Genomic DNA, 25190 nt, shown 5'->3' on the forward strand with positions numbered 1-25190 from the left:
GGACAAAGCAAATGTATGCTGGTTACGTTCACAGTGCCATATAGTCAGTCGCTTTACATGTTATGTTCACAGTGCCATATAGTCGTCAGTCGCTTTACATGGTCCAAAGAGGCTTCACAAATGTATTTATAGTTATGTTTTAACTTCAAGATTGTTTTCCAGGAATAAAGGCTACTACCAGCATTTCAGAAACCAAGATTGTCCACGGAGTGTAACTTAAATAATAATCTTCACAAAATAAATCCAGCTATTCAGTTCACTTCTCTTAAACCATTTCAATTACAATGAATAAACTAAGTAAGGGGTCTTATTTAAGTCCTGGATATCTGCAAAGCCTCTAGAAATTTTAGACATACTTTACTAAGTTTAAAAGGATGTTTTACAGTTTTATTTTTCAATGAGGTTTTTTTTTTTTTTTTTTCCCCGTCTTGTTTCAAATAGAAAATCAAGTTTTGGAACACAGAGAACAAAGGTGCCTGGTCTACATTAACAGCCTCATCTCTAGCATTTACAGTCGCTTTCTCCTTAATTACTGAAATAAGCCCAGCGTAAGACTTTGAAACTTTATAACAATGTGTACAATTTGATGTTTTGTGATAGGCTTGGATTTTTTAGATCACCAATTTATGAGTCATGCAATAAAAATTTTCATTTTTCAACGCTGTATCAGTGCCTGCTCGGAAACTTGTATAAATGTGGATGAGTGAACCAATGACTAAACACACTTGTCTGGATAGGCTTTTAAAAGACCTAGGAACCAGGGAACATCATACTTTTCAAGTGTGAAGTAGTATGCCTACTTGGTAGGTGGGCGACTTAGTAAAGGCAGCTTCCACTTCTTCCGTTCTCACTCCCTGCTGTTGGAAAGTATGAACTCACCTAACGGTATGAGCACAGGAAGTCACTGCACATGGCTGAGATGACTAACCATGTAAGACCTGAGTCAGTGGAGACTTATGGAAGGCTAAATCTTAAGACAGAATTCAAAACAGTTCTGAAAAAAAATGAAATATTACAAAGTATGACAACACCGGTCAGTGCAAACATGCATGCACTCTGCCCCATGCTGGTTGATCACAGGCTTGCCAGCCACGGGAATGTCTGTCAGGTATAGCATCCGTGGGCACTACCAAAGGAACAGCTCAGTATGCCCACAATACAAAATTTCACATTCAACTAGACAAGACGAATTTGCAAACAGAATACTAATGCTAAACCTGACCTGAGAGTCTCTGAAATCCTCACTGAAGTCCATGGCTCCCTCCTAGGATCTCTTGGACAGAGATCTCCTTTGGGAGAAAAGGAAGAATACGTCCAAACAGCAGCTACTGACAACTGAATTGAATGCTGTGTGAGCTGGTTATCAAATACGAGTTATAGGCGATGGATATGGGGTTGAAACCATGAGAAGAGGAAAGGATTTGTGAGTGGAGATCTCTTCTCTAAGGCCCTAGTTACACATCCAACCAAGCAATCTGTGGCGAAGGCATTTACTGAATTGTTGCCTCTTTACAAGTCCTGCAAGGAGACTAAAGCCAACATCAACCTGCTGTGAGCCACACCTGGAAACCTCACGGAATTAGACAAACGCTCATCCTCCGCACACGCACATGGGGACCACAGCAAGAAGGGAAGCTCTTTTACTATGTGCAGCCTCTGGCCACAGACTGTGATCTCTTCACATAGCTACACAATCAGTCAAACAAATCATAAAATCCATATGGAAGCAAAAAATGGCCCGACAGAGCAACCTTTAAATAAAGCTGAAGGGTATCATGTTACCCGACCTTCCAAATGCATACTTCAAAGTAGAGAAACTCAAATTTCATGATAATGGCATAAAGTAGACACAGACAAACAGAACAAAAGATAAACCCAGAAACAAATCTCTGCATTCACAGACAACTAATCATCGACAAAGGCATCAAAAATGAACACTGGAGAAAGGGACTCTTCAGCAAATGGCATTGGGAAAGCTATTTACAGGCAATACCTGTGATTTCTTTCTACATGAAAATTAACAGGAGGGGGGCAAAAACCTAAATATATCACCCAAACTATGAAAATACTTGAAGAAAACACAGAACAAATCCCAAAGCACTGGGGAATGGAACAGGTGGTTTCTGTCTTTATAAGACTCCAACACACAGGAACCCAAGGCAAAATCAGAGAAATGTCTGTGCACAGCCAAGCAGCTCAATGGCAAAGTGGGCAAAGACTCTCCACGGTAAGACAAGGTTAACATTCAGAATATATAAGTATTTAAAAATGCTCATTCCAATCAAAAATGACAAATGATACGAATTCATAATTCTCGAAATCAAATAGCCAATAAATTTATGGAAAAAAGCACAGATACCATCTTATTAATGATTATCAATCATTAATTAATTAATTAATGATTATCAATCAATGATATGGAGAAAAGGAAAGTAAATTTTCATTTATAGTCTCATATACCATCAGTGGAACTAATACTAAATACAGCTATCGAGGAGAACACTACAGAGGTGTCTCAAGAATTTAAGAATGGAAATAGGAAATAATTTGGGTACCCCATTCGTAGGTAGACACACAATGGAATCAGTTGCCCTTTAGAGGGCTTACAGGAAAAGCCGAGTCACTGGGTAACAATGCAGGTAGAAATAGTAGTTCCTCTATTCTACAGCATGGCGGTGGCAGTGAGGATACATGTCTGGAGTTTACAATTACTGAATATATTTAACAAATAACCACTAGTAAGGAGCCCAAAAGCTTTAGACATGATAAAAAAAGATATATAAATTATACCAACTAGTACCTACTATATACACATACTAAATTCTATCTACTAAGTCATAAATATGTAAGATTATGTTAGTAAAATATTTAAAAATGTTTAAAGGAAATGTTAACTGCCCTGATATATTATCCAGTGTGTGTGTAAAAAATTATCACATTGTAACCTTCATAACTCTGAACAATTAATAATTTATAGGTTTGGAACATGCGAACTCACACGGCTATTAATTGGTAGTGCATGGATTCAAACCAGTACTCTCTTACTCATGATGTATATCAAACACTTGTCAAGTCCCAAGTCCTAGGTTTATAAGGTAGCAGCTGTCACTATATAACTAGCCCCAAACCTGGTATTCAGAACTGTAGGGCATTGTTGGAAGCCTTTCACTCTTTTATGGTTTTTGTATATGTAATAATTTGGTGTGGGTTTGTTTAATTTTAAGTAGCCCAGGCTGGTCTTGAATTTGTGATCCTCTGCCTTGGCCTCCCAAGTCTGTGGTGTACAGTGACTGGCTGGGATCGTTAACATATCTTTTTTCACTTTAGATCCACTTCTAACTAACCTGAGAATTAAAGATGGCTACATTTTTGCTTTATTTTGGTTGGTTAATGACCCAAAGCATTAATAACCACCTCAAAATGAGAAGGATTTGAAGAAGTGTGAGGCGCTAGGAAACTAGTTGTTCTTCGCTGGAATATAGTTAAAAAATGGAGTTATTTTTCAAAATGAGAAGGATTTGAAGAAGTGTGAGGCGCTAGGAAACTAGTTGTTCTTCGCTGGAATATAGTTAAAAAATGGAGTTATGTGAGACTTCTGAGCGCTTGTGAGAAAACTCTAAGAAGCCAAGCTAGTCTTGTAACTTTAGTTTCTTCTAAACACATAATTGGTCTAGGAATGTGGTTTTGTATTCCTCCCAGGTGGAGCAGACAGGAGAGAGTTTATATCAGCTGTTATAATTCATATGCCTCTAAAGAAAAACATGTTTTGCCTTTGTGGTTGTAAACTTGATTTGGGTGACTCTTCTTAACCCTCAGAGTATAAAATTGTCTCATGAATAAAGGTGGCTATTGCATGAGACTTTAGTCCACCTCATTTTAAGGGCCCCACTCTCCCAGGTTCATACCCCCAACCAGAACAGTAAACAGTTCTTAATGAAACTTTGTAATCCCTCACTCCCAGACCAGTAATAATGTTGCCAATTGACCAAAAAAAAAAAAAAAAAAAAAAAAAAGCAACAGTTATATAAAAAACAAAACAAGAGATAGATAACTAACAATTCAGAAAACTCTACAGTGATGTATTCATTGTTTAATTATTTCAAAATTTTATTCTAATGCCTTTCCCAAAGTATGGTAAGTATACAGTTTGGAGATGCAACTTAAAACACAAACTCTTGGACAAATCAGTTACTAGAGGATTACAGGAGGTTGATTAGAAATGTCTGAATGTATGCTGTTAACCACAAAACAACAAAAGGGGACACACTGTTTTTATAATTAAGCCTACATAAAACCCTGTGTCTGTCCGTCTGTTCTTTTTTCAGACAGAATTAAATAAAAACCTCAATCTTCTTTCCTTCTGGCATTGGAGAGTAGCATACTTATAGGAAATCCATGACTATGTAAGCATGAGGTGCAGAATCCCCAGTGTTAGCTTCCACAGTGGCCACGCTGATGCTTGTCAGCGTATGGCATCCTCTGAGACTTACTTTTGATTTACTGTGTCGTATGAGAGCAGAGAGCAGTCTGTTTGACTCGCCCATCACACCAGCATGATCTTTGGCTTCACACCACTCAACCAAGCGCTCCACCAATTTAGCATTCTTTCCCAGTTGCTCAGCAGCTTCTGCTGTAGAAAACAAGGCAAACCAGAAACAGAGCAAATCACTGACAGGCAATCAGCTGACATGAAAACAGGTGTAGGGAGGAAAGTTATAGGTCTAAAAATGAGTGCAACGATTTTATAAAAGCAATTACTGTAAGTGGTCCTTGCCTGATGGGCTATTTAGCATATTTGATAACGTTACAGGCTTTCACACAGATGCATGATCAGGTAACTTCACATCCTGGTTGAGCCTAACAGTCTGTTAATGCTCTGGCAGACGGTAACAAATGGTTTTCAAAAGGACTCCAAGCAATCAGAACAGAGAAGGATTAAGAATTTGAAAAAAAAAAAAAAACAAAAACAAAAACATAAAAACAACAAACAAAATACCGGGGCACTCTTAGAAGTGGTTTTTATTATTGTGTCTTTAAATAGAAAATACAAAATAAATCTGTAAAAATTTTGACTGTCACTGTACAAAACCTGGTTTTCCAGACAAGACGAACATGAGTATGAAACATCTAAGCACACAGGATGCTTAGGAACCGGTAATGAATCAACATACACAGTACTTAGGTAATAATAATATACAATGCGATTTTTACTCAAAATTATTTAGCATGAAAATTAAGTCTAAAATCAACCACTTTTAAACTTTTTCCATTTTACAAGTCCCTAATTCTGACAAGTAGAAAATCAAGGCCCTTTATAAAGTTAAGGGCATACAAGCAAGAACACTGCACCAAGAATGTGACTTGGAAGCCATTTCTTTTACCTTGTGCATCTATCAACATTCTTAGCGTTCCCAGGAGTTTGAACTGAACTGGGGGCATTTCAGATTTAAGGAATTTCAGAACTGTCTCCGTGACCCCAGCTGATAACATCTTTGCTTTATTTACAACTAGAAAGAAAAAGAGGCTATGGTTAAAATGGTGCTAACATTCTCAGTAAACATGCACACAACACACATCTGGTACTTACTGGCTTTAAGGCCCCATTTTTAACTTTCTATTTAGAATGTGAAGAGTGGGGCTGTTGGCCACACTGGTGTATACCAGCAGTGAGAGTGTGGGATGCTGAGGGGAGAAAATCAGAAATTCAAGGTCCTGATAATCTGTGGAACAAATCTGAGACTAACCTGTGATACAGCTTATCTTAACTCTCCTGCCCAAGGTGTTTGTGAGGGGCACAAATAAAACATGAGACTGGGTGTATATGAAGGTATCCTGTTTATAGGAACATGGCAGATAGAAATCTTACTAGTTTTTTTTTTTTAAAACAGAATTTTAAAGTATTTACTGTAAATGCGTAAAACAAATCTGAGAATGTTTACATTTTACAAAATCCTCATTCACTCACTCTAGTGTTTTTCTTTGTTCCTGTATTTGACTCGACTGTACTAACACAAATGTGACAGACATTATCAGATACTGTTGATATGCTATATGAATCAGATCCATTTCAATTGGAGCTTCGTGTCACTACATTGATTTGTCAGAAATTTAAGTTTAGACAAGAGAATTAAACAACAATCATCTACATGATTTTCTCCATGGCTCAAAACTGTTGATCCAAAGATACATCAAGGGTCTTTTCAAAAACTCTGTATCTGCATATGGGATGAAACAAATCAAAAAAGAGCCCACGACCTTAAATAATGACTCTTTAGGGGACTCTGTTCATATATGTCATGTCTTACTTCACTTCAAGATACCTAAGAACACTTAAGTGTGTAATATAAAGAAAAGCAAAGAGCTCATAAACTTGATAATTCTTTTAGCTATCTTATGAGATCAGTTTGTATTGTCACGGAAAATATATTTAATATACACTCTCCATTTCTTAGCTAGGAATAGGATGAGTAATTTAAACCTCTTCCTAGCACCTCACCCCTGTGAGACAGTATCTCACCATGTGGTCCTGGCAGGCCTAGAACTCACTATTTATATAAGATTGGCCACTAACAACTTCTCTGCCTCCCAAGGGCTGGGGCTAAAGGCATGTGTAACATGTAGCTGTTCCCCTTGTGCTCCAGCCACTTACCTGGAATGGCTAGATTCCTGAGGGCACTTAGTGCTGCGTGCTGCACCGTCACATTCCCGTCTTCGACGTGTCTGTCCAGCAAATCCATGAGTTTTTCTACAATCCCGTTGTCTACCATATGAATACAATTTCCATCTACACAAAACAAAGGCAAATTTCTACCTTTATAAAAAAAAGTGTATAAAATCCTATAGCACTAAAATCTTTTACACTTTCCACATATCAGAAGCCTAATATTCTGCCAGTCTCAAATCTTTTACTAACTAGTTCTTCTAAAGAGAAGCGAGGACAAAATAAGTCAGCCATGATTGTCTGTAAGGTCGAACATTCCTGAAGCAAAACCTTAAAGTCTGAAATACTCGGATACTGACATGATTCTGTGAGTAGAAACACTGTAACTGAATTCATGTCATCAACCAGCTACAATGAGGATGCACTAAAAATATCACCTAAATGATTTTCAGGATACATGGACAAACAGTATAGGAAACAGATACATTTCATGTTTGGGTGCAGGTCTTCTGACGGAGACATTGTCTAATGTCTATATACATATTACAAAACCTGAAAAATCCAACACATTAAGTCTCAAGCAAATTGGATTAAGGGACACTTAACCTGTGTTATATATGATTAGTTTACAGTGGAGTCAAATTGAATTAGAAAAACAGTCCATATTTTCTAGACATAATAAGAGTTCTTAGATTAGTTATCAAGAATACCAGACTTCACAAGGTCCAGTGCCTTTGAAATATTTTTAAACTAAATACTGTACACCCACAGGATTATTGATATGTAAACACAGATATAAGGATATAACCCAATAACTTAAAAAATGAATACTCAGATTATTACAACAAAGATAACATGATTGGGAGAGAAGCGTATCCCCCATCAGATAGATATGCTTCAAGTCACTAAACTTGAAGTGTAAAGTATTCAAAACCACTGTATGATCATTGATCTTACCAGAATTCAGATGGCTATACAAAATATGTTCTATGTTTGAAAGTCAGTACAGATTTCCAAAAGATTAAGGAAACAACATACAAACATTTCTGAATGGAACACTTTAGATATATGTGATGGATAAAGCAGAAACTTAAAAAATGCAGAACACTTGGTTCACAAGGAATAACTAGTATGCATACCATTCCTGGCAAAATTTGCAATTGCTAATGCCCCAGCAAGCTGCAGCTGGTGGTTATTCGATGGAATCCAAGAAAGCACCCTTTGGAACACACTGCCTTTTCCTCCTTCAAAAAGTTTCTGCATGGATTCATCTGGAGGGAAATGAAATAAATAGTTAAAGAATTATGATTAGGGGTGACAAACCCACGTTCCAAAGTGAATATTCAATGAGCAAACTAGAAATCTTATAATATAATAATCTTATAATGGGCCATTAGTAGCAATCAGACAGTGAGGTTTATGAACTGTGCAGCTTCAGTTTCCAAGAACCACCAGCCTTCGGTGCTCTGCTCCATGTGACAGGTCTTCAGACACTGAAGACAGCAAGGATTTAACGTTTCCTTGAGTTTGTCATTTCTTGTTCCTTTCACGGTGTGTACAAGGTTTCAAAACCATCACAGTAACGGTAAAGAAGATAGAAACGCAAGGAGAGGCCTAGTGTTCTGCTTACGAAAGGCACAATAGGTCTAAAAAATCTGCTGGCCATGTCCTCTGCTTTGCAGGAGTTAAGACTCACCTCCAAGAAGTAATAAAACCAGGAGGTCGGACGCGGTTTTAAGCTCAGCAACGTCATCCTCTTTGTTACTGTCCACCTTCTGCTGAACGATCTCTAGGAGACATTCTACCAAACCTGCTTCAACCAGCTGCAGCTTAATAGCATCTGAATAAAGAACAATGTGGACAAAATCACAAGTTTCGATGACACAGGGCCTCTGGCACAGTGACCTGTCATGATGAATTTTAACTAGTATATTTTAAGATCAGTTAATGTGCAACTTAGATAAAACAAAAAACAAAACACCCACCACCACCATGAAAACAACAAAAAAAACCCACCTCTGAACACCTGAGTTTCAAGATGAAGTATTTTACAGTCCAGACTAATTATACAAAAACTTCATTTTTCTATCTGAAATTATCTCTTAAAATATCTTACAGCATCCTCCCCAAAACAGGTCTTTCTTAGCTCTGACAACCAATATCACTATGTCTTTAGATATTATGATTATGCTAAAAGACAACAGTATATACACATGTCTATAATACACATACATATTTGCTATATAAAATTAAAATACATCTACTATGGGTTTTGAATAAAAATTATCAAAAATTATGGTACTATTAGAAAATCTGAACATACATATAAATATATTTAGATTGGTATTTGTATAGATGCAATTTTTCTAGTGTGACTTACAAATTTGTAAGTCTTGTTTTTAAAAAGAGCTTCAAGTTTTCATTAATGTAAACCATCTTTGGATCATGAGTACATGGTGATTCCTTACACTTAATTTAATTTTATTTCTCAATATGTCTTTAAAATCTTCACAATACGGTTGAAAAGAAAAAAAATTATACCTTCCATGGTTAACTGATAAACTATAGTATTCAAAAAAAAAAAAATCCAATAGTTTCATTTTTAAAAAGCCTGACTGCAATAGTAACTTCACCCCAACAGTAAGTCTATTGTTTTACAGTCCCAATATCTTATTCTATCACTATACCACCGTATTCTAAGGACTTTATATCTGTAGCCATATCTCCTACTATCAAAGAATGTAATTTTATTGTTCTGGTTGGATTTTACTTCTTTGGTCACTGGACTCCATAAGCTGCATATGAGTCACACACAGAAATGGCAGTTTCTTGGTGTGTGGAATAAAGAGATTAAAATGTACATATGCTTAATGTTTATTCTTTTAGTTAGCTAGCATGGAACAATTTAACTTTATATTATCACAAGAATTATTAATTTTCCTTTGAATATATTTAAATACACAAAATACTTTTAAAAAATGCATCTATGTTGGGCCAAACTTAAGTAGGATGTTTCCTTGGTTACACACTGAACACTAGGTCTAGAGAAGCCCAGAAACTAGAACTAAAACTATGATAAAGTCTTAGAAATTCTAAAGCCTTGAACCACAGACACAAAGTTACAATTGCTCTTCTTACAAAGCAAAAGAAAACAAATCATAGCCAGGAATAATTAATACAGAAACAAGTTTTCAAAGGCCGATCACTCTTAGCCCTGCAGTTATTGAACAGGATTTATGTGGAACCACTACTATACAGACGCTCTGTAGGAAGTTACAGTAACTCTTAGGCATAATCCTTCAAGATCAGGGTAACATTTCATTTTGTAGAACCAAGGAATGAGATGAAAAAGAAGTTTCTCCCTGAAGGGGAAGATTCAAGGCATTTAGACGGGTAAAATATGCAAAGACGGAGGCTTACAGATCTTTCTTCTCACAGTTTGACTGTAATTACCAATTTAGAAACCTTAGTTAAGACCAGCCAGACATTTGGGCTAGGCAGACATCCTAGCACATTGATCAACACACAAGTCTATCTTTATCACTTATTTGAATGTGTATGCACGTGTACAAGCTACATCACATATACATATTAAATAGCCTGCAGTACACTACGTAAAGGCCAGATGATACTTATGTTTGTGTTTCAGGAATGAGGAAGGGTAGCATCGATAGGAAGTTGCTGGACACAGTAAGGACAGTCTCTACCCCTTTAACCTTAGAAACTTCTCAACCTAAGCCTATCAGTCTGGCAACCAAGATTATCTGTGACATAACCTTTATTTAAAAGGCAGAGAAAAGCCATACTTGCAGAAAATAGATATTAAACATAAGCAATTATGTTTAAATTATTCTTTATTATCCAGATCAAGAAATTGGCAACAATCCAAGTCCCTCTATAAATTCCTTTCTGATCATAAGCCTCCTGTTTATGTCTCATGTAACTACCCTGGTTGTTATGGTAAATCTCTCGCATATTTTATTATCTCACTAAACATTCCTAAAAGCTAGTTTGTGTTCTTTTCTTATTTTCTCTCTCTCTCTCTCTCTCTCTCTCTCTCTCTCTCTCTCTCTCTCTCTCTCTCTCTCTCTCTGTGTGTGTGTGTGTGTGTGTGTATGTATGTATGTATGTATGTGTGTGTGTGCGCGTATAAATGGAGGGGAATGTATGCTTATGTAGAGATCAGATGATTACTTACAGGAATTGGCTCTACTTACAAATGTGGCTTTGGGGATTAAGGTCAGGTTTTTAGGCTTGGTGTCAAGACAGCCTTCTATATTTTAAGATAAACTTTCTAGTTTCAAATTACAAACTAAAGCCAGTACCTTGTCTAAAATTAATTTTAATTTTTAATTAATTTTAAAAATTAATGCAGACCTGGGAATAGTGGCACAAGTCTTTAATCACAGCACTTGTAAGGCAGAGACAAGTGGACTCTGAATTCAGAAGGGTCAGCCTGTAAGTTCCAAGGCACCCAGAGCTACATAATAGAGAGAGCCTGTCTCAAGGGAAAAAATGCAATGGGCACACCTCCGGCTATACTGTTCCACGTTTCCAGATTTGCTTAGCCAAGAGTCTGACTTTTCCTTGTGTTGTATTTTAAATAATGTGCATATCCTTATGGAAGTCTTTGTCAGACAGGGCATCTCTGAGGTTGACTAAAAGCTTGCTCTACCAGGCTGATCTCCTGGTAGTAGCTTTTGTAATTTTAGATGTTCTCTGCCTACCTGTCTTTAAATGTTGCCTGTGCACTACCCATTCCCAAAACATCTAGTTTCTTTTGGTACCAAAACAACCACCACCACCACCACCACCACCACACCACAACCAAAAAGGAGCTAGATGATCCCTCTTCCTCTGTGTAACTTTTCTCCTTTTCTTCCTTTTCTTCTTTTCTTCAGACTTCCTGTGTTTTAGCTCAAAGTTTCGCTAATTTAACAATATGTGACCTGCTGTTAAGTCTGCCTACCAGCAAGTGTTTAATTTAGGTTGGAAATGTCAATTTTAGAATTTTATTTGTTTATTGCTGTGTTGCATTTTTATTATTTAAAAATCTCTCTAAACTAACTGACCTGTTTTAATCTTGTGTGTGTGTGAACGTAAGTGCGGGTATTCATGGTGCAGACATGGAAGTCAGAGGACAACCTCCATCATTGGCCCTCACCTTTTGCCTTGTTTAAGACAATCTCTCTCTTGTTCACTGCTGGGCACAGCAGGCTACTGTCCTCCGTTTTGCTGCAGGAGCATCGGGATTCCACATGCATTGGTTTATGTGGGTTCCGGGATTTGAATTTAGGTTCTCACACTTGCCCAGCAAGCATTTTACTCAGCAAGTACCATCCTTTTAGCTCCTAGCATCCTTACTTTAAATCTGTGGATAATAATTCCAGTATCTGGAGATTCAATGCTATATGTCCTATAATATTAGTATGTTGTCTTATTAGTGTCTTGTCTGTCATATTCTGAATACGTAGAAGACATTATATTTGAACTATCATTTATAATGTAGTCAGTTTGTTTCCTGATACACTCTTTTTGGGTCCATCTCTTAAGAAGGCATGACTCATCAATATTCTCATTGTTGACAGGCCTAGAAAGGCTGGCTGTTGTCCTCTTGTGTCTTTAGAGGGGTTCATATGGGAGTTTAATCTCTTTACCTCATTTGTCTTCTTAACATTCTACATGTGTCTGTGTGTAACAATGCACATTTAGGCCAGATGTCAACACTGGGAGTCTTTCTCAACCACTGCTTACCCTATTTTTTGAGACAGGATGGCTCACTGAACCTAAAGTTCACTAACTGAGCTAACTGTCTAGAAACCAGCATTCAGGGGTCTGTTTTCATCTCTCCCACTGCCACATTTGACTTCTACACGGGTTCTGCAACCTGATGCTTGAGTGGCAAAGACTGTACCCATTGAGCCATCTCCACAGGCCTCATTCATTATCTTCTATATCAGAGCAAAAATAATTGTGGAAGCATCTTTGCTAAGACTTTAAAATCAAACTTGGAAAGAGGCTTCTCCAAATTTAGATACAGTCATGGAATACATAATATAGCTGAAGTCAATAAAAATAAACAATATAACAATATTAATAGCGGAAAGAAGGGTTTTGAATTAAGAACTGGTATCGCAGCACCTAAAAAAAAACCTCTACACAACCAAACACCAAAAGGTGTTTTATTCCTTACCATTCTCTGCCAATGGAGCTAGAACTTCAAAAATCATTTCTCTTTTATCATGTTCTATTTGTTTCTTGAATAGTTTTACCAGTTCTTCAGCAATGTTTGTGCTAGCAAACTGTTCTTTACTTGACTCTGCAAAATAGAAGAACAAGTTAGAGTAAGCAATCAAAATTAAATGCAGAAATTTGTTTACTGTTACTTTGGTACTCAGCCATTTGTAGTGTTACTGAACACAAATGCTCATCCCACACAGGAAACAATTAAATTGACCTTTAATGCCCTTGAAGAAGAAAATGTCTAAAACTTTATAGAGAAAATGTTCTGACCCAGTTACATCTGAAGCCATAAAAATTGTTCACTGTGTAACATACAGGTAACCATAGCAACGATAAAATCACTAAGTCATAAATTCACACTTTCAAGGCTTTCATGCAAAGAAGAAAACTGTTCTGAACAAATTATATTTTACATTGCTGAATAAAAGATGACACCAATGTATCTTTAATGTCCCTTAATTGAGGTGCTTTTGTATTGGTTCTGACATGACCACTGTATTTTTGTTATTTGTCTTTGCAGTGTTAGAGATTAAATCTCAGGCCTTGTGCATTTCCTCTGTCATTAAGACAGAAGCTCGCAGGTACTATTTAAAGGCCAACCCACGAGCACTCTTGAAGCCTCACCCTCAGCATGTCTAGTTAATACCTGCTGAGCTACCTTATCTGCTCTGGAAATATTTTTTAAAGTCTTTCCTCTCTCCTCTCTCTCCTCTCCTCTCCCTCTCCTCTCCCTCTCCTCTCCCTCTCCTCTCCCTCTCCTTCTCCTCTCCCTCTCCCTCTCCTCTCCCTCCCTCTCCTCTCCCTCTCCCTCTCCTCTCCCTCCCTCTCCTCTCTCCTCTCTCTCCTCTCCTCTCCTCTCCCTCTCCTCTCCTCTCCCTCTCCTCTCCTTCTCCTCTCCCTCTCCCTCTCCTCTCCCTCCCTCTCCTCTCCCTCCCTCTCTTCTCCCTCCCTCTCCTCTCCCTCCCTCTCTTCTCCCTCCCTCTCCTCTCCCTCCCTCTCCTCTCCCTTCCCTCTCCCTCTCCTCTCCCTCCCCCTCCCCTCTCCTCTCCCTCCCCTCCCCTCTCCTCTTTCCTCTCCTCTCTCCTCTCCTCCCCTCCCCTCCCCTTCTCTCTCTCTCTCTCTCTCTCTCTCTCTCTCTCTCCCTCCCTCCCTCCCTCCCTCCCTCCCTCTCTCTCTCTTTCAGATTAGGTCTTACTCTATAGCTTGGCTAACCTCATAGTAGCCCAGGCTAGCCTCATAATCACCAAGAGATACACTTGCTTCTCCCAGGTGCAGCGATTAAAGGTATGTAACACCCAAGTTTGATATCTGAGACCCACATTGGGGAGATTTACCAAAGTTGCCATCAAATCTCCACAGAGACAGACACAGAGATACACAGACACACACACACCTCTCTATTATTTTAAACTCTGAGTAAAATTAAAGTCCTGAACAGTTTTCAATTTATAGTGTGTAAAGAACACACTTTTAGAAAAATCAAAAGTCACATACCAGTGCCTTTTGTTTCATTATACAATAGAAGATTAATAAATATATTTATGCTTTTAACTATTACATTGGGGCAAAATGCTAATGACCTTCCTGCAAACATAAGGAACTATAAACATGGCTGTGGGAATGACTCATCCTGAAAGTTGGAAGGGAAGCAAAGGAGAAAGAAGAAATACAGAAAATAGCATGGAAAAAAATGGAACAGTAGAAGAGATGAAGTCCTTTTGTTATAACAAAGGGATGTCTGTAGCATTGGTCTTGTTCTACCTATCTTCTTATTGTCAAAGTTTCTCAGACTTTGCTTATACACTCTTACAAATACATAGGAGTCTGCAAGATGGCTCAGCAAGTAACTGGGAACCTTACTTCAAACCCAGGGACCCATGTGGTAGAAGGACTGAGGCAATTCTTGCAAGTGATCCTCTGACTTCCACACTTACGCTGTGCAGCATGCACACACACATAATATGTTCTCTAAATGTAAAATATGTGTATATTTCATAATATATAGAAAACCTGTCACTTTTAGGCATTTCATGAAAAGACAGGGAAGGAATAAGGTTCGCTAATACATTTAAGATTCTATAATCAAATAATTTATATTTAAAAAGAAGTTATAATGTTTATTCTTCAGTGTGTTGTGATGTGAGCAAAGCTACAGGCCTTTGCACTCTACTTCTGGGCTATATACTCAAAGCTCCTAAAATTTAAATCCTAAAACCAAATAGTTACAATTGTAAACAAATTACAAAAAGATCTAATTTTATTTATTTTTTAAACACTGAAGAAAGTATCTTGAATACTCTAGAGAAAAACTAAAATAATTTAAGTGGATTTCAGGTTCATAAAGAAATAGTCACAATACTGTAAGAGTATTAATAGGCTAATGACACTTGTGACTTGTGGTGTAGACTTACCAAGTTCTGCTAAATTCCCAAATGCAACAAGACACATCTCTGTAAGGGCTGCATTATGGCAGTGGATGCCCAGTAACTTCACTAAGGTTGGGATAACACCCATATTGATAAGCTGAGCCTGAAGGGAATCTGTAGAAACAGAAAGGAAAATGGGAAGAAGTGTTTATATTAGCAAACACGTTACTTTCTGGAACTCAGCTCTTTTTGAATTACAGTGAAGGCAAACAAAAAAGTCCACTCTTTGACATTTTGGTTGTGAGCCTTGTAGTGGTTGAGCAATCTCCTGTCCCAGTACACTCATCAGACTGACTTGATCACTTAAATCACAGTAGTTTAGAAGACCTGAATTTTTAATCTTTTCAATGATTAGCAGAAATTCAGAAATGAATTAGTTTTAAAAGTACTATCAAACCATGATTTTTTTCTTCATATACCATTAATACATTTAATGATCAGGCTTGTAAGACAGATAAATAAACCCAGCATTGATTTTAAATGAAACGGTTAGAAACATCTGTGTAACAACAACTCACAGAATATATGCAAAGACTAAGAAAAAACAAGAAGTCTAGAGACCAAGAGAGAAGAAAAGATTCTTTAAAATACAGTTCCTTCATAATCAGAAAAAGCATCAAAAGTACATAACGAGTAAACTGACTGGTTCTGAGTATTTGTCATCAGAGTGTTCTACCCTGACTACTAGGAAGGAATGCAGTTCTAACAGGGGTTGGGGGGGGGGGGAGTATTCTTTACTGGTTTTACTTAATTACAGAGATGGGGTCACCTCAGGGGGGCAGAGGGCAAGAGGTAAAGCGTGAGATACCACTGCCATTGTGGCATCCATTTCTTAAGTAACTAGTTTTAAATCGCTGAACATGCCTTGCATCTCCACAGTGTTTCTTCATGGACAGTGATAATAAATAAAATACCTGTAGCAAGGTTAAAGGCAAATAAATCCAAATGAAAACCCGAAGTAGTACCTCTTAGAATAAGCTGAGAAATACGGCAAGTATTCAGGCATTTATACAACACGCTACTATCAGCAATGGGTTCATGTTAAGTCAGGAACTCTTTCCAACTTTAAAATGATATGCTATTTAACAGCTAATAACCTTCTCAATAATTCTCTCAAAATTCTTTAAAGTGATCTGGGATGTAAAGATAAAGCTTTTTTTTTTTTTTTTCCTCTTCAAAACACACTTTCCTCATGGCACAAATCCCTTGATAGCTACCATCCCATTATTCAAAGCCCTTCACCTGGAGGACAGGGTGACTCTCAGTAACAAATGCAAAGAACATGCCAGCTCATTACTTGCCTGGTGGTCTTTGTTGTTAACTCTTTATGGCTTTTAGAATGAATTATGAAGAGATGGTCAAAGACTAATAATTGTCCCTGAAAACCGAGTAGGTAATTATAGCTAATTATGATTATTGGGGCCAGTCTGTACTAGAAAAGGGCCTATTATCAAAACAAGAATAGAAGGTAGGCTTGAGAAAATGGGAGAGCCACATTTACAGTTCAAATGACCTAATAAAACATTTTAAAACTGGCAGTGAAGCTTATTCTAAATGAAGTAATATGTTCACTCAATGAAATAATGTGCTTTTATGCTTTAATGTGAAACCTTTCCTGACTATAACATGAAGCATGAATGATTCTCAACAGTTACAGGCAGAAGGCTTATGTTAGAGAATACAGCGCAGTACGTGATAGACGGGCTGAATACCTCCACTGTAAATAGACTATTATTTGTAAGATCATGCACCGAGAACCTTGCAGGGTTAGAATCTATCGCGGTTACCAGTAGCATTTGGTACAGGTAGACCAACCCTGCACATCATTGCTCTTTTAGCATTGTATCTACTCATTGTATCCCGTCAGACCGCAGAGCAGCCTGACACCGACTCTCAGGTATGTAAGCGTGAGCACTAGCGCATGCATCGAGTGTGAGTCGTCAACGCCCCCTCAGGACTGTGGGGACGAGCTTTACTGCAACAGCAGTGCAGCACATGAGAGGAACAGCATCTTCCGAGTAAGGAAACTAACTCGACAGGATGATGGAGGCTCTGGGTCTGCACATTCCCCTACCTTGACATCTCTATCACTGCCTTGAACTACTTTTAAAATGTCATAAATTTAGGTTTCAGGCTAAAAGAGAAAAAAAAAAGGAAGTAGAGCTTAACAAAGCCTTTAAAATACAAACTGCACGGGCAACATCTGAATCAGAGCAGGTCACTAGGAAGAGCAGCACAGCCAAACGGTGGTGTTAATCACTATGATTAGCAAAAACTGCCTCTTTTAAAAACATGTTTAAAAGCTACTCAGGAGCCAAATTAATTATATACTTACATATAAAACATACATACCACACACAAGAGAAAATGTACAGTCATCCAATTGGACAGACTCACTTGGACCAATTGGGTGCATTCTTTTATATCTACTTCTCTGATGCTAACTAAAAGCAATAATCATACTCAAATAACTCGAAAACTTTTTCACAGTGCACATAAATTCTCCTTAGATACTGAAGACCCAGGGGAGAAAAAATGAACTTAAATAAGCAGGTACAAACTTTCACTTTCCGGACAGAGGTGTTCTAGAACACCTAGAGTTCACTAGTGGAATTGCTGAAGCCCTTCCAGAAAAGTTACCAAAGAAAAATCTGTCTTATAAAAATGCCAGGACTTTGTTTGTTGTTTTCAATGTTGACATGTTTACTGACGCTGTAACAGATTGACTGGTAAAAACTCGTACCCTGGCTGAATCCAGGCAGGGGCACTTAAATAACTTCTAGATTCTTTCTGGTTACAATATTCATAGTAAAAATCCTATGTTTTTGTCAGCAACATTATTTTTGAAAACACTTTTCATAGATTGTTCATGTTAACATATAATGTGCTTATATCACTTTAAAATGTTATAGGAAATACTTTAAACTTTAATTCTTATTACTATAAGCATTGCTAGTAATAATTTACACAATAAAAAGATCTTTCATACTTTTTACAGCAAAAAGGGCTCAGAGATCAGACATTTAAGTCATTGTAAAAGAATTACCCAATTTTTTAAAGAGTTGAGGGTGCAGAGGAAGAAATCATGGGAAAAAAATCTGATTGTTAATAAAATATTTGCCAGATATAATAAATACAAGGGGGGGAAAACTCAGCAACAAGAGAAAACATGGTATAACTAGGTTATGGTTCCAGATATTTTGAAAGAAATTACTTTACTAAAGCATCTTACTTTTTCATATTGTTTACTTGAATGGGCTTTACACCTTGGGCCTAGAAGACTATTACAGATCTAGTTTATTTCAGATATAACTAACTATGTATGTTACCATTAAGTAAGTCTTCAATTAAGTAGATATCTTTTTCGTGTGGGATGTTTTTACTAATGGAAACACCTTATAACTGGTATTTTTTTGTTTGTCCAAAGAAAGCTTGTAAATGTTCTTCAACAGATGACATCTGACATCCATGTTCTCATAAACCGAAGCTGGAGCAAGAGTTTTAAATTAAAGACCAACAGGCAGGACTTTGTAGAACCACAAGTAATTAACATTTTCTGAATACACCGAAAAGTACATGAAACAAGAGCAAGACTGTGACGTTTGCACCCCTTAACCATCACCAACAACTCTAGGTGAATTTGTATCAGAGAATCTACAAACACAGAAACACACGATACAACCCAGGCCCATGGACAGCAAACATGTATGCGTGAGACAGCCTTTAGACAACACAATGTCAGAAATGTCTGAAGACTTTTTGCAACTGCTCCTGACATACAACACAGACAAATGCTGACCGAAGTACAGATTTACAAAACCACACTGTATCAAGATGACACAGGCCCTACATGATCTATGGAAGGAAGAGGAGTAAAGGCACTGAGGGGGTGCAATACAGATGCAAATACAAAGAGATAGGAGGCAATCAATGCATGCGCTGGTGTGAACACTTACCTACCTACATTTGAATTTCAATGGTTCCAAGTTCTTCAGGTCACACTCATGGAAACTCCAAAGAATGGAGATCTGGAGAGAAGATCTCAAGTTGAGGAACTTTTATCCCCCTGAGTTTTAAGTTTAATGTTAAAACACTGGTATAGCTTATAGGTGCACAAAAGTATGTGGAAACACCAATAACTCAGTTATATTAATCCATTACTAAAAATAGGTTTCCTAAGTTTAGAACATGTTTAGCTAAGTCTTCTACAGACAATACTAAAAGATTATCAACCCTATTGGTGAGGCTTAAAGATGAAACTTTATTAAGGAAACACCAAACAGAAATACAGCCTATGCATTAGTATTGTATATATGGTATTTCTATCACAGAGTACAGGTAGGATACTGGATTCAAACTCTAAGCTAAAGTAAACGAGCAGCCAGCTGGTGCAGTGAAAAGTCAAGAGGCAGAAGTCTCAATGGAATGCTCTATTGCTGACTGGTTAAGAAACAAGGGAGCATAACAGAACTGAAGAAAGCCACCCATGACTCAATGGGACTGCACTCCCCATACTAGGATATGAATAGTAAAACTCAGAAATGCTTCCAGTGATGCAATGTTTCAGACCTCAGGCTGGATTCAGCTCATTAATACTGAAATAAAAGCTGATGTCAATACAGGCACTAAAAGGTTGAGTGGTATTAGTTGACTACACAAATGTACTTGTGTAGGTAAAGACTTCTTCCACTTTACAGATTACCAGGGACACAGGGAAGAAAGAAAATGTTATTCTAAACCCAGTGCTAAGGGTATAAGTTAAGTATTTTAAAAACCAACCTCCAATCCATTATTTTAAGAGGTTTTAAAAAACGAAACATGCATATGTATTTCACATTCAGAATGCCCCACTGATCCCCAGGTTATGTATTTCAGTGACACATAGGAAGGAATATCAGAAAGAACAAAAGCAAATCAAGATGCTTTAGTCTTGAGAATACTGAGAGCTTAACCAATACACTCATGCTAGAAGTTAATAAAATAAAAGTTAATAAAATGAAAAGAGAATTCAAAGAAGTTCTTTCAGGGTTTTGAAAATAAAGTAGTCTCAACATAATATGCTGTGTCTTTCCTGAAAGTTGTAACTGTTAAGGATGTGTGGTACCACACACAGGACAGAAACTGTAGCAACAACCCCAGCAACAGACTTGTAAGAGGAAATGGACAGTATTCCATTATTCCCAGCCCAAATTGTGTTCCCAACACAATGATATGTGGCGATTATCTCTTTATGTCCTAGTCAATTTTTCTCAATACCATCTTTAGGTTAAATTATCGAGTGCAAACAAACGCTAGTTCCAAGGGCCTGTCTACTTTGATTTTAAAAGTATGTTCTCATCTCAGAAACAGGCTGGCTGTTAAGGTTAAAACTCTTCTCAGAGCAGGGTTAGTAGATGTAACATAAAAAAAAAAAAACAAAACAAAACAAAAAAAAAAACTCATTAAGAAAAATGCAGCTCCCCCCTCATATGGCACTGCTAAAATAAACTCAGTTTTTTGTTTAGCAAACTAAGCTACATGCCAAGTTAATGTATACCTTAGCATGAGTACTTTACAACCAAGGGTATAAATTACTTAGTTTTTATAAAAACAAGATACTGCCTTTTAAAAGTATTTTTTATTAATTATCCAAGAATAATGTAGTTTTTACACTTTAAAATTACAGATTTTCCATCCATTTACCTGCAATTTTTTTTTTAAATAAAGGGAATCATACTCCATTATATAAACTTACCATATTTTCTTTATTTAGTCTTATGTTGAGGGACATCTTGGTTGTTTCCAGTTTTTGGCTATTATGAACAGAGCAGTAATGAACATTTTTCAACCGAGAAAGTGTCTCTGTGATGGAATGAATCATCCTTTGGATACATGCTCAAGAGTGGTGTAGCTGGTGGTATTGATTTGCATTTATCTGATGGCTAAGGATGCTGCTCAATTCTTTAAGCATTTAGTCATCTGAGTTTCTTCTTTTGAGAATTCTGCTTACATATGTAGACCATATTTTAGACTGTTTATCTGATATCTTGTTTTTTGAGTTCTTTATGTATTTTGGATATTAACCTTCTACTGGATATGTAGTTTTGTGAAAATATAGTCCCTTTCTTCAGGTTGCTGCTGTTTATATGGTAGTGTCCTTTACTGTGTCTCAGTTTCACAATGTTCCATTTATTAATTGTTGACCTTAGTACCTGTTTTAATGCTCTTCTGTTCAGAAATTCTTCCCTGTACCAACACATCCAAGGCTATTCTCTCTTCTATTAGGTTCATTGTATCTGGTTTTATGTTGAGATCTTTAATCCACTGGGACTTGAGTTTTGTGCAGGGTGAGAAGTATGGGTCTATTTGCAATCTTCTTCATGTAGACATCCAGTGTGACCAGCACCATTTGGTGAAGGGTTTTCTTTTTTTTCCACATTTATTTAGTGTGTATTTCTGTCTTCTTTATCAAAATCAGGTGTCCATACATGTCTGGATTTATATCTGGATCTGCAGCTCAATTCCACTGATCAGCACGTCTGTTTTTATATTAGTATCATACTGTTTTTATTACTGCAGCTCTGTAGTACAACTTAAAATTCAGGATAATGACTTCCAGCATTTCTTTTATTTTTCAGGATTGTTTTAGCTATCTTGGTTTTTGTGAGTATCCATACAAAACTGAAAAATTGGCCTTTCAAGATCTGTGAAGAAATGTCTTAGAATTTTGATGGGAACTGAAACAAATCTGAAGATTGCTTTTGGTAGGATGCCCATTGTATATTAATCTTACTCAACCCAGCCTTTTCATCTTCTGATATCTCCACTTGCTTTTTTAAAAAAATATATTTATTTGTTTGTTTTTTTTTATTTATATGAGTACACTGTAGCTGTCTTCAGACACACCAGAAGAGGGCACCGGATCCCATTACAGATGGTTGTGAGCCACCATGTAGTTGCTGAGAATTGAACTCAGAACCTCTGGCAGGGCAGTCAGTGCTCTTAACCACTGGGCCATCTCTCCAGCTCTCTTCACTTTCTTCAATGTCTTGAACATTTATTATATAAGTCTTTCACTTGCTTGCTTAGAATCATTCCAAGACATTTTGTATTATTTGAGGCTATTTGTGAAAGGTGGTGTTTCCCAGATTTCTTTCTCAGTCTATTTGTCATTTGTCTACAGGAAAGCTACTTTTTTTTTTTTTTTTTTGAGTTAATTTTATATCTAATGACTCTGCTCAACATGTTTATCAGCTGTAGTTTTCCAGTTGAGTTTTTAGGGATGTTTTTATACACAATCATATTATCTGAAAATAAAGGTATTTCGACATCTTCCTTTCCAGGTTTTATTCCTTGATCTCTTTCAGTTGTTATACTGCTGTAACTAAACTTCAAGTACTACACTGACTAGTAAGGAGACAGTGGACGGCCTTGACTTGTTCATGATTTTATTGGAACTATTTTGAGTTTATTTCCTTTTAATTTCATGTTAGCCATGGCTATGGGCTGGTTGTAAACCGCCTTTATTATGTTGGTGTATGATCCTTGAATAAAAGTCTACAGGAATTTTATCATGAAGGATCTTATCAAAGGCCTTTCTGCATCCACTGAAATGATCATGTGACGTTTGTCTGTTTATATGATAGATTAGATTTACAGATTTACCTATGTTCATCTGTGGAATGCAGCCTAGTTGATCATGGTAGCTGATAATTTTGATATATTTGTAAATTCAGTTTGCATTTTATTAAGAATTTTCGCATCTGTGTTCATAAGGGAAACTGGTATGTAATTTTCTTTATTGAGTTATGGGTTGGTATCTGAGCAACTGCAGCCTCATTAAACAAGCTGCACAATGTTTCTTATGAGCCACTCTGTTCAATATCTTAAAAGTATTGGCATTGATTTTCCTTTCAAAGTATGGAAGAATTTGCATTAAAACCATCAGGCCCTGAGCTTGCTTTTGTTGGAAGACTGTTAATTACTACTTCTAATTCATGAGCAGTTATAGTGCTGTTTAAACTGCTTATCCAATCATGATTTATCTTTGGTAAGAGGTATATATAGAGGAAATTGCCCATTTGTTTAAATTTTCCAATTTGTTCTTTGAAGTATGTCCTTTTGGCGCTCTGATTTCCTTGGTGTCTGCTGTTTTGTCCCCCTTTTATTTCTATTTTTGTTGATTTGGATATTTTCTTTTCACCTTCTACTTAGTTTGAGTAAGTGTTTTTCAATATTACTGATTTTTCCCAAATAATCAAATCTTTGTTTTATTGATTTTTGTTGCTGCTGTTTATTTCCATTGATTTCAGCACCGGGTTTGATGAGTTATTGCTGTTTACTCCTTTTGGGCATGATTTTTGTTTGTTGTTTGTTTTTCTACAGCTTTCCGGTGTGCTGTTGAAGTTACTAACGTGAGTTGTCTTTCTCTCTCCCTTTTTTAAAATTTAAGCATTTAGTGCTATGAATTTGCAACTTAGACCTGTATTCATTGTGTCCCGTAAGTTTGGATATGCTGTATATTGAATTTCATTCAATTCTAGAAAGTTTTCAATTTCTTTCTTAATTTCTGTCTTGACTGATTTTTTTTTTTAATTCTGTAGTGAGTTGTTCAATTCCATGAGTGTGTAAGCTGTCTGTTTTTTATGCTATGTTCAGCTCTAATCCATGGTAGTCAAGGTAAGATTCAGAGTGTTATTTCAATTTTCTGTATCTGTCTTGAGACTTGCTTTCTGTTCCAGTATGTGGTCAATATTGGGCATGTAGAGAAGGTATATTCTTTTGTGATTGGGTGAAATGTTTTATGTATAACATCCGCTAGCTTCTGCAGTTCTGGTTTTTATCTGGATGACTTGTTTATTGGAGAGAGTAGGGTATTAAAGTCTCTCAGTATCAGCATGCAAGCATTGATATGTGATTAAAGCTGTAATTGTGTTTATGAACTTGGGTGCCCTACTGTTTGGACCATATATACTAAAAATTGCAATGTCCTCTTGGTGAATTTTTTTTTTCCTTTGATGAGTATGTAAGTCCTTCCCTATCTTTTCTGATTGGATTTTGTTTGACTACATGCTTGCTTCTTGGGTTCATCTGTTTGGAATATCTTTTCTCAACCCTTTTCCCTAAGGTGATATCTATCCTTGATGGCGAAGTGTGTATTTTGAGCATAGCAGAAGGATGGATCCTTTTTCTGCAAGCATTCTGTTAGTCTGTGTGTTTTTTATTGTGGAACTGAGACCATTGAGGTCTCACTTATCAGCGAGCAGGGTTTGTCAATCCTCTTAATAGTGTTTGCTGTTGTGGTGTAGATGTTTTCTTGGGTGTAGTTAACCTCTTTAGGTTGGTGTTTTCCTTCTAGCCTCTTTTGTAGGGCTAGATTTGTAGATAGATGTTGCTTAAGTGGCTTTATCATGGAATGTCTTATTTTTTACATCTATGGTTATCCAGAGTTTGGCTGGGTATAGTAGCAGTTTGGACTAGCATATGTGGTCTCTTGGAGACTGCACACTGTCCCCTCTGGCTTTTAGAGTCTCTATTGGTAACTTAGGTGTTATTCTAATAGGTTTGTCTTTTTCCATTTTTAATATTTTTTTCTTTGTTTTGTACATTTAGTGTTTTGACTATTATGTGCTGAGGGTAACTTTCTTTTCTGGTCCTCTCTTGTTTTCTCTATGCTTATTGTATCATAATAGCCATCTCTTTGCTAGATTAGGGGATTTTTCTTCTATGATTTTGCTAAAGATATTTTCTGTGACTTTATCCAGTGTCCTTTTTCCTATTCTAATTACTTTTACATTTATTCTTTTCATTGTGTCTCAGATTTCCTGGATGTGTGTGTGTGTGTGTGTGTGTGTGTGTGTGTGTGTGTGTGTGTGTGTGCG

General features: G+C 36.9%; 1 protein-coding gene across 7 annotated transcripts in view; it reads right to left on the reverse strand.

Moving 5' to 3' along the window:
- The window catches only part of Rap1gds1 (Rap1 GTPase-GDP dissociation stimulator 1), a 134913-nt gene that overhangs the window by 12033 nt on the left and 97690 nt on the right, over window positions 1-25190 (reverse strand). For 5 of the 7 annotated variants that reach the window (XM_034501125.2, XM_034501123.2, XM_034501129.2 and 2 more), the window contains 7 exons: window positions 15316-15444; window positions 12855-12980; window positions 8358-8501; window positions 7801-7932; window positions 6650-6784; window positions 5382-5507; window positions 4491-4630 (listed from right to left, as the gene is read on the reverse strand). In XM_034501125.2, coding sequence (XP_034357016.1) covers window positions 4491-4630; window positions 5382-5507; window positions 6650-6784; window positions 7801-7932; window positions 8358-8501; window positions 12855-12980; window positions 15316-15444 — 932 coding nt within the window. The remainder of the gene's footprint in view (window positions 1-4490; window positions 4631-5381; window positions 5508-6649; window positions 6785-7800; window positions 7933-8357; window positions 8502-12854; window positions 12981-15315; window positions 15445-25190) is intronic. The other 2 variants (XM_034501126.2, XM_034501124.2) reach the window with 1 other exon arrangement.

This window comes from Arvicanthis niloticus, chromosome 4 (assembly GCF_011762505.2).
Source record: "Arvicanthis niloticus isolate mArvNil1 chromosome 4, mArvNil1.pat.X, whole genome shotgun sequence".
Lineage (NCBI taxonomy): Eukaryota > Metazoa > Chordata > Mammalia > Rodentia > Muridae > Arvicanthis > Arvicanthis niloticus.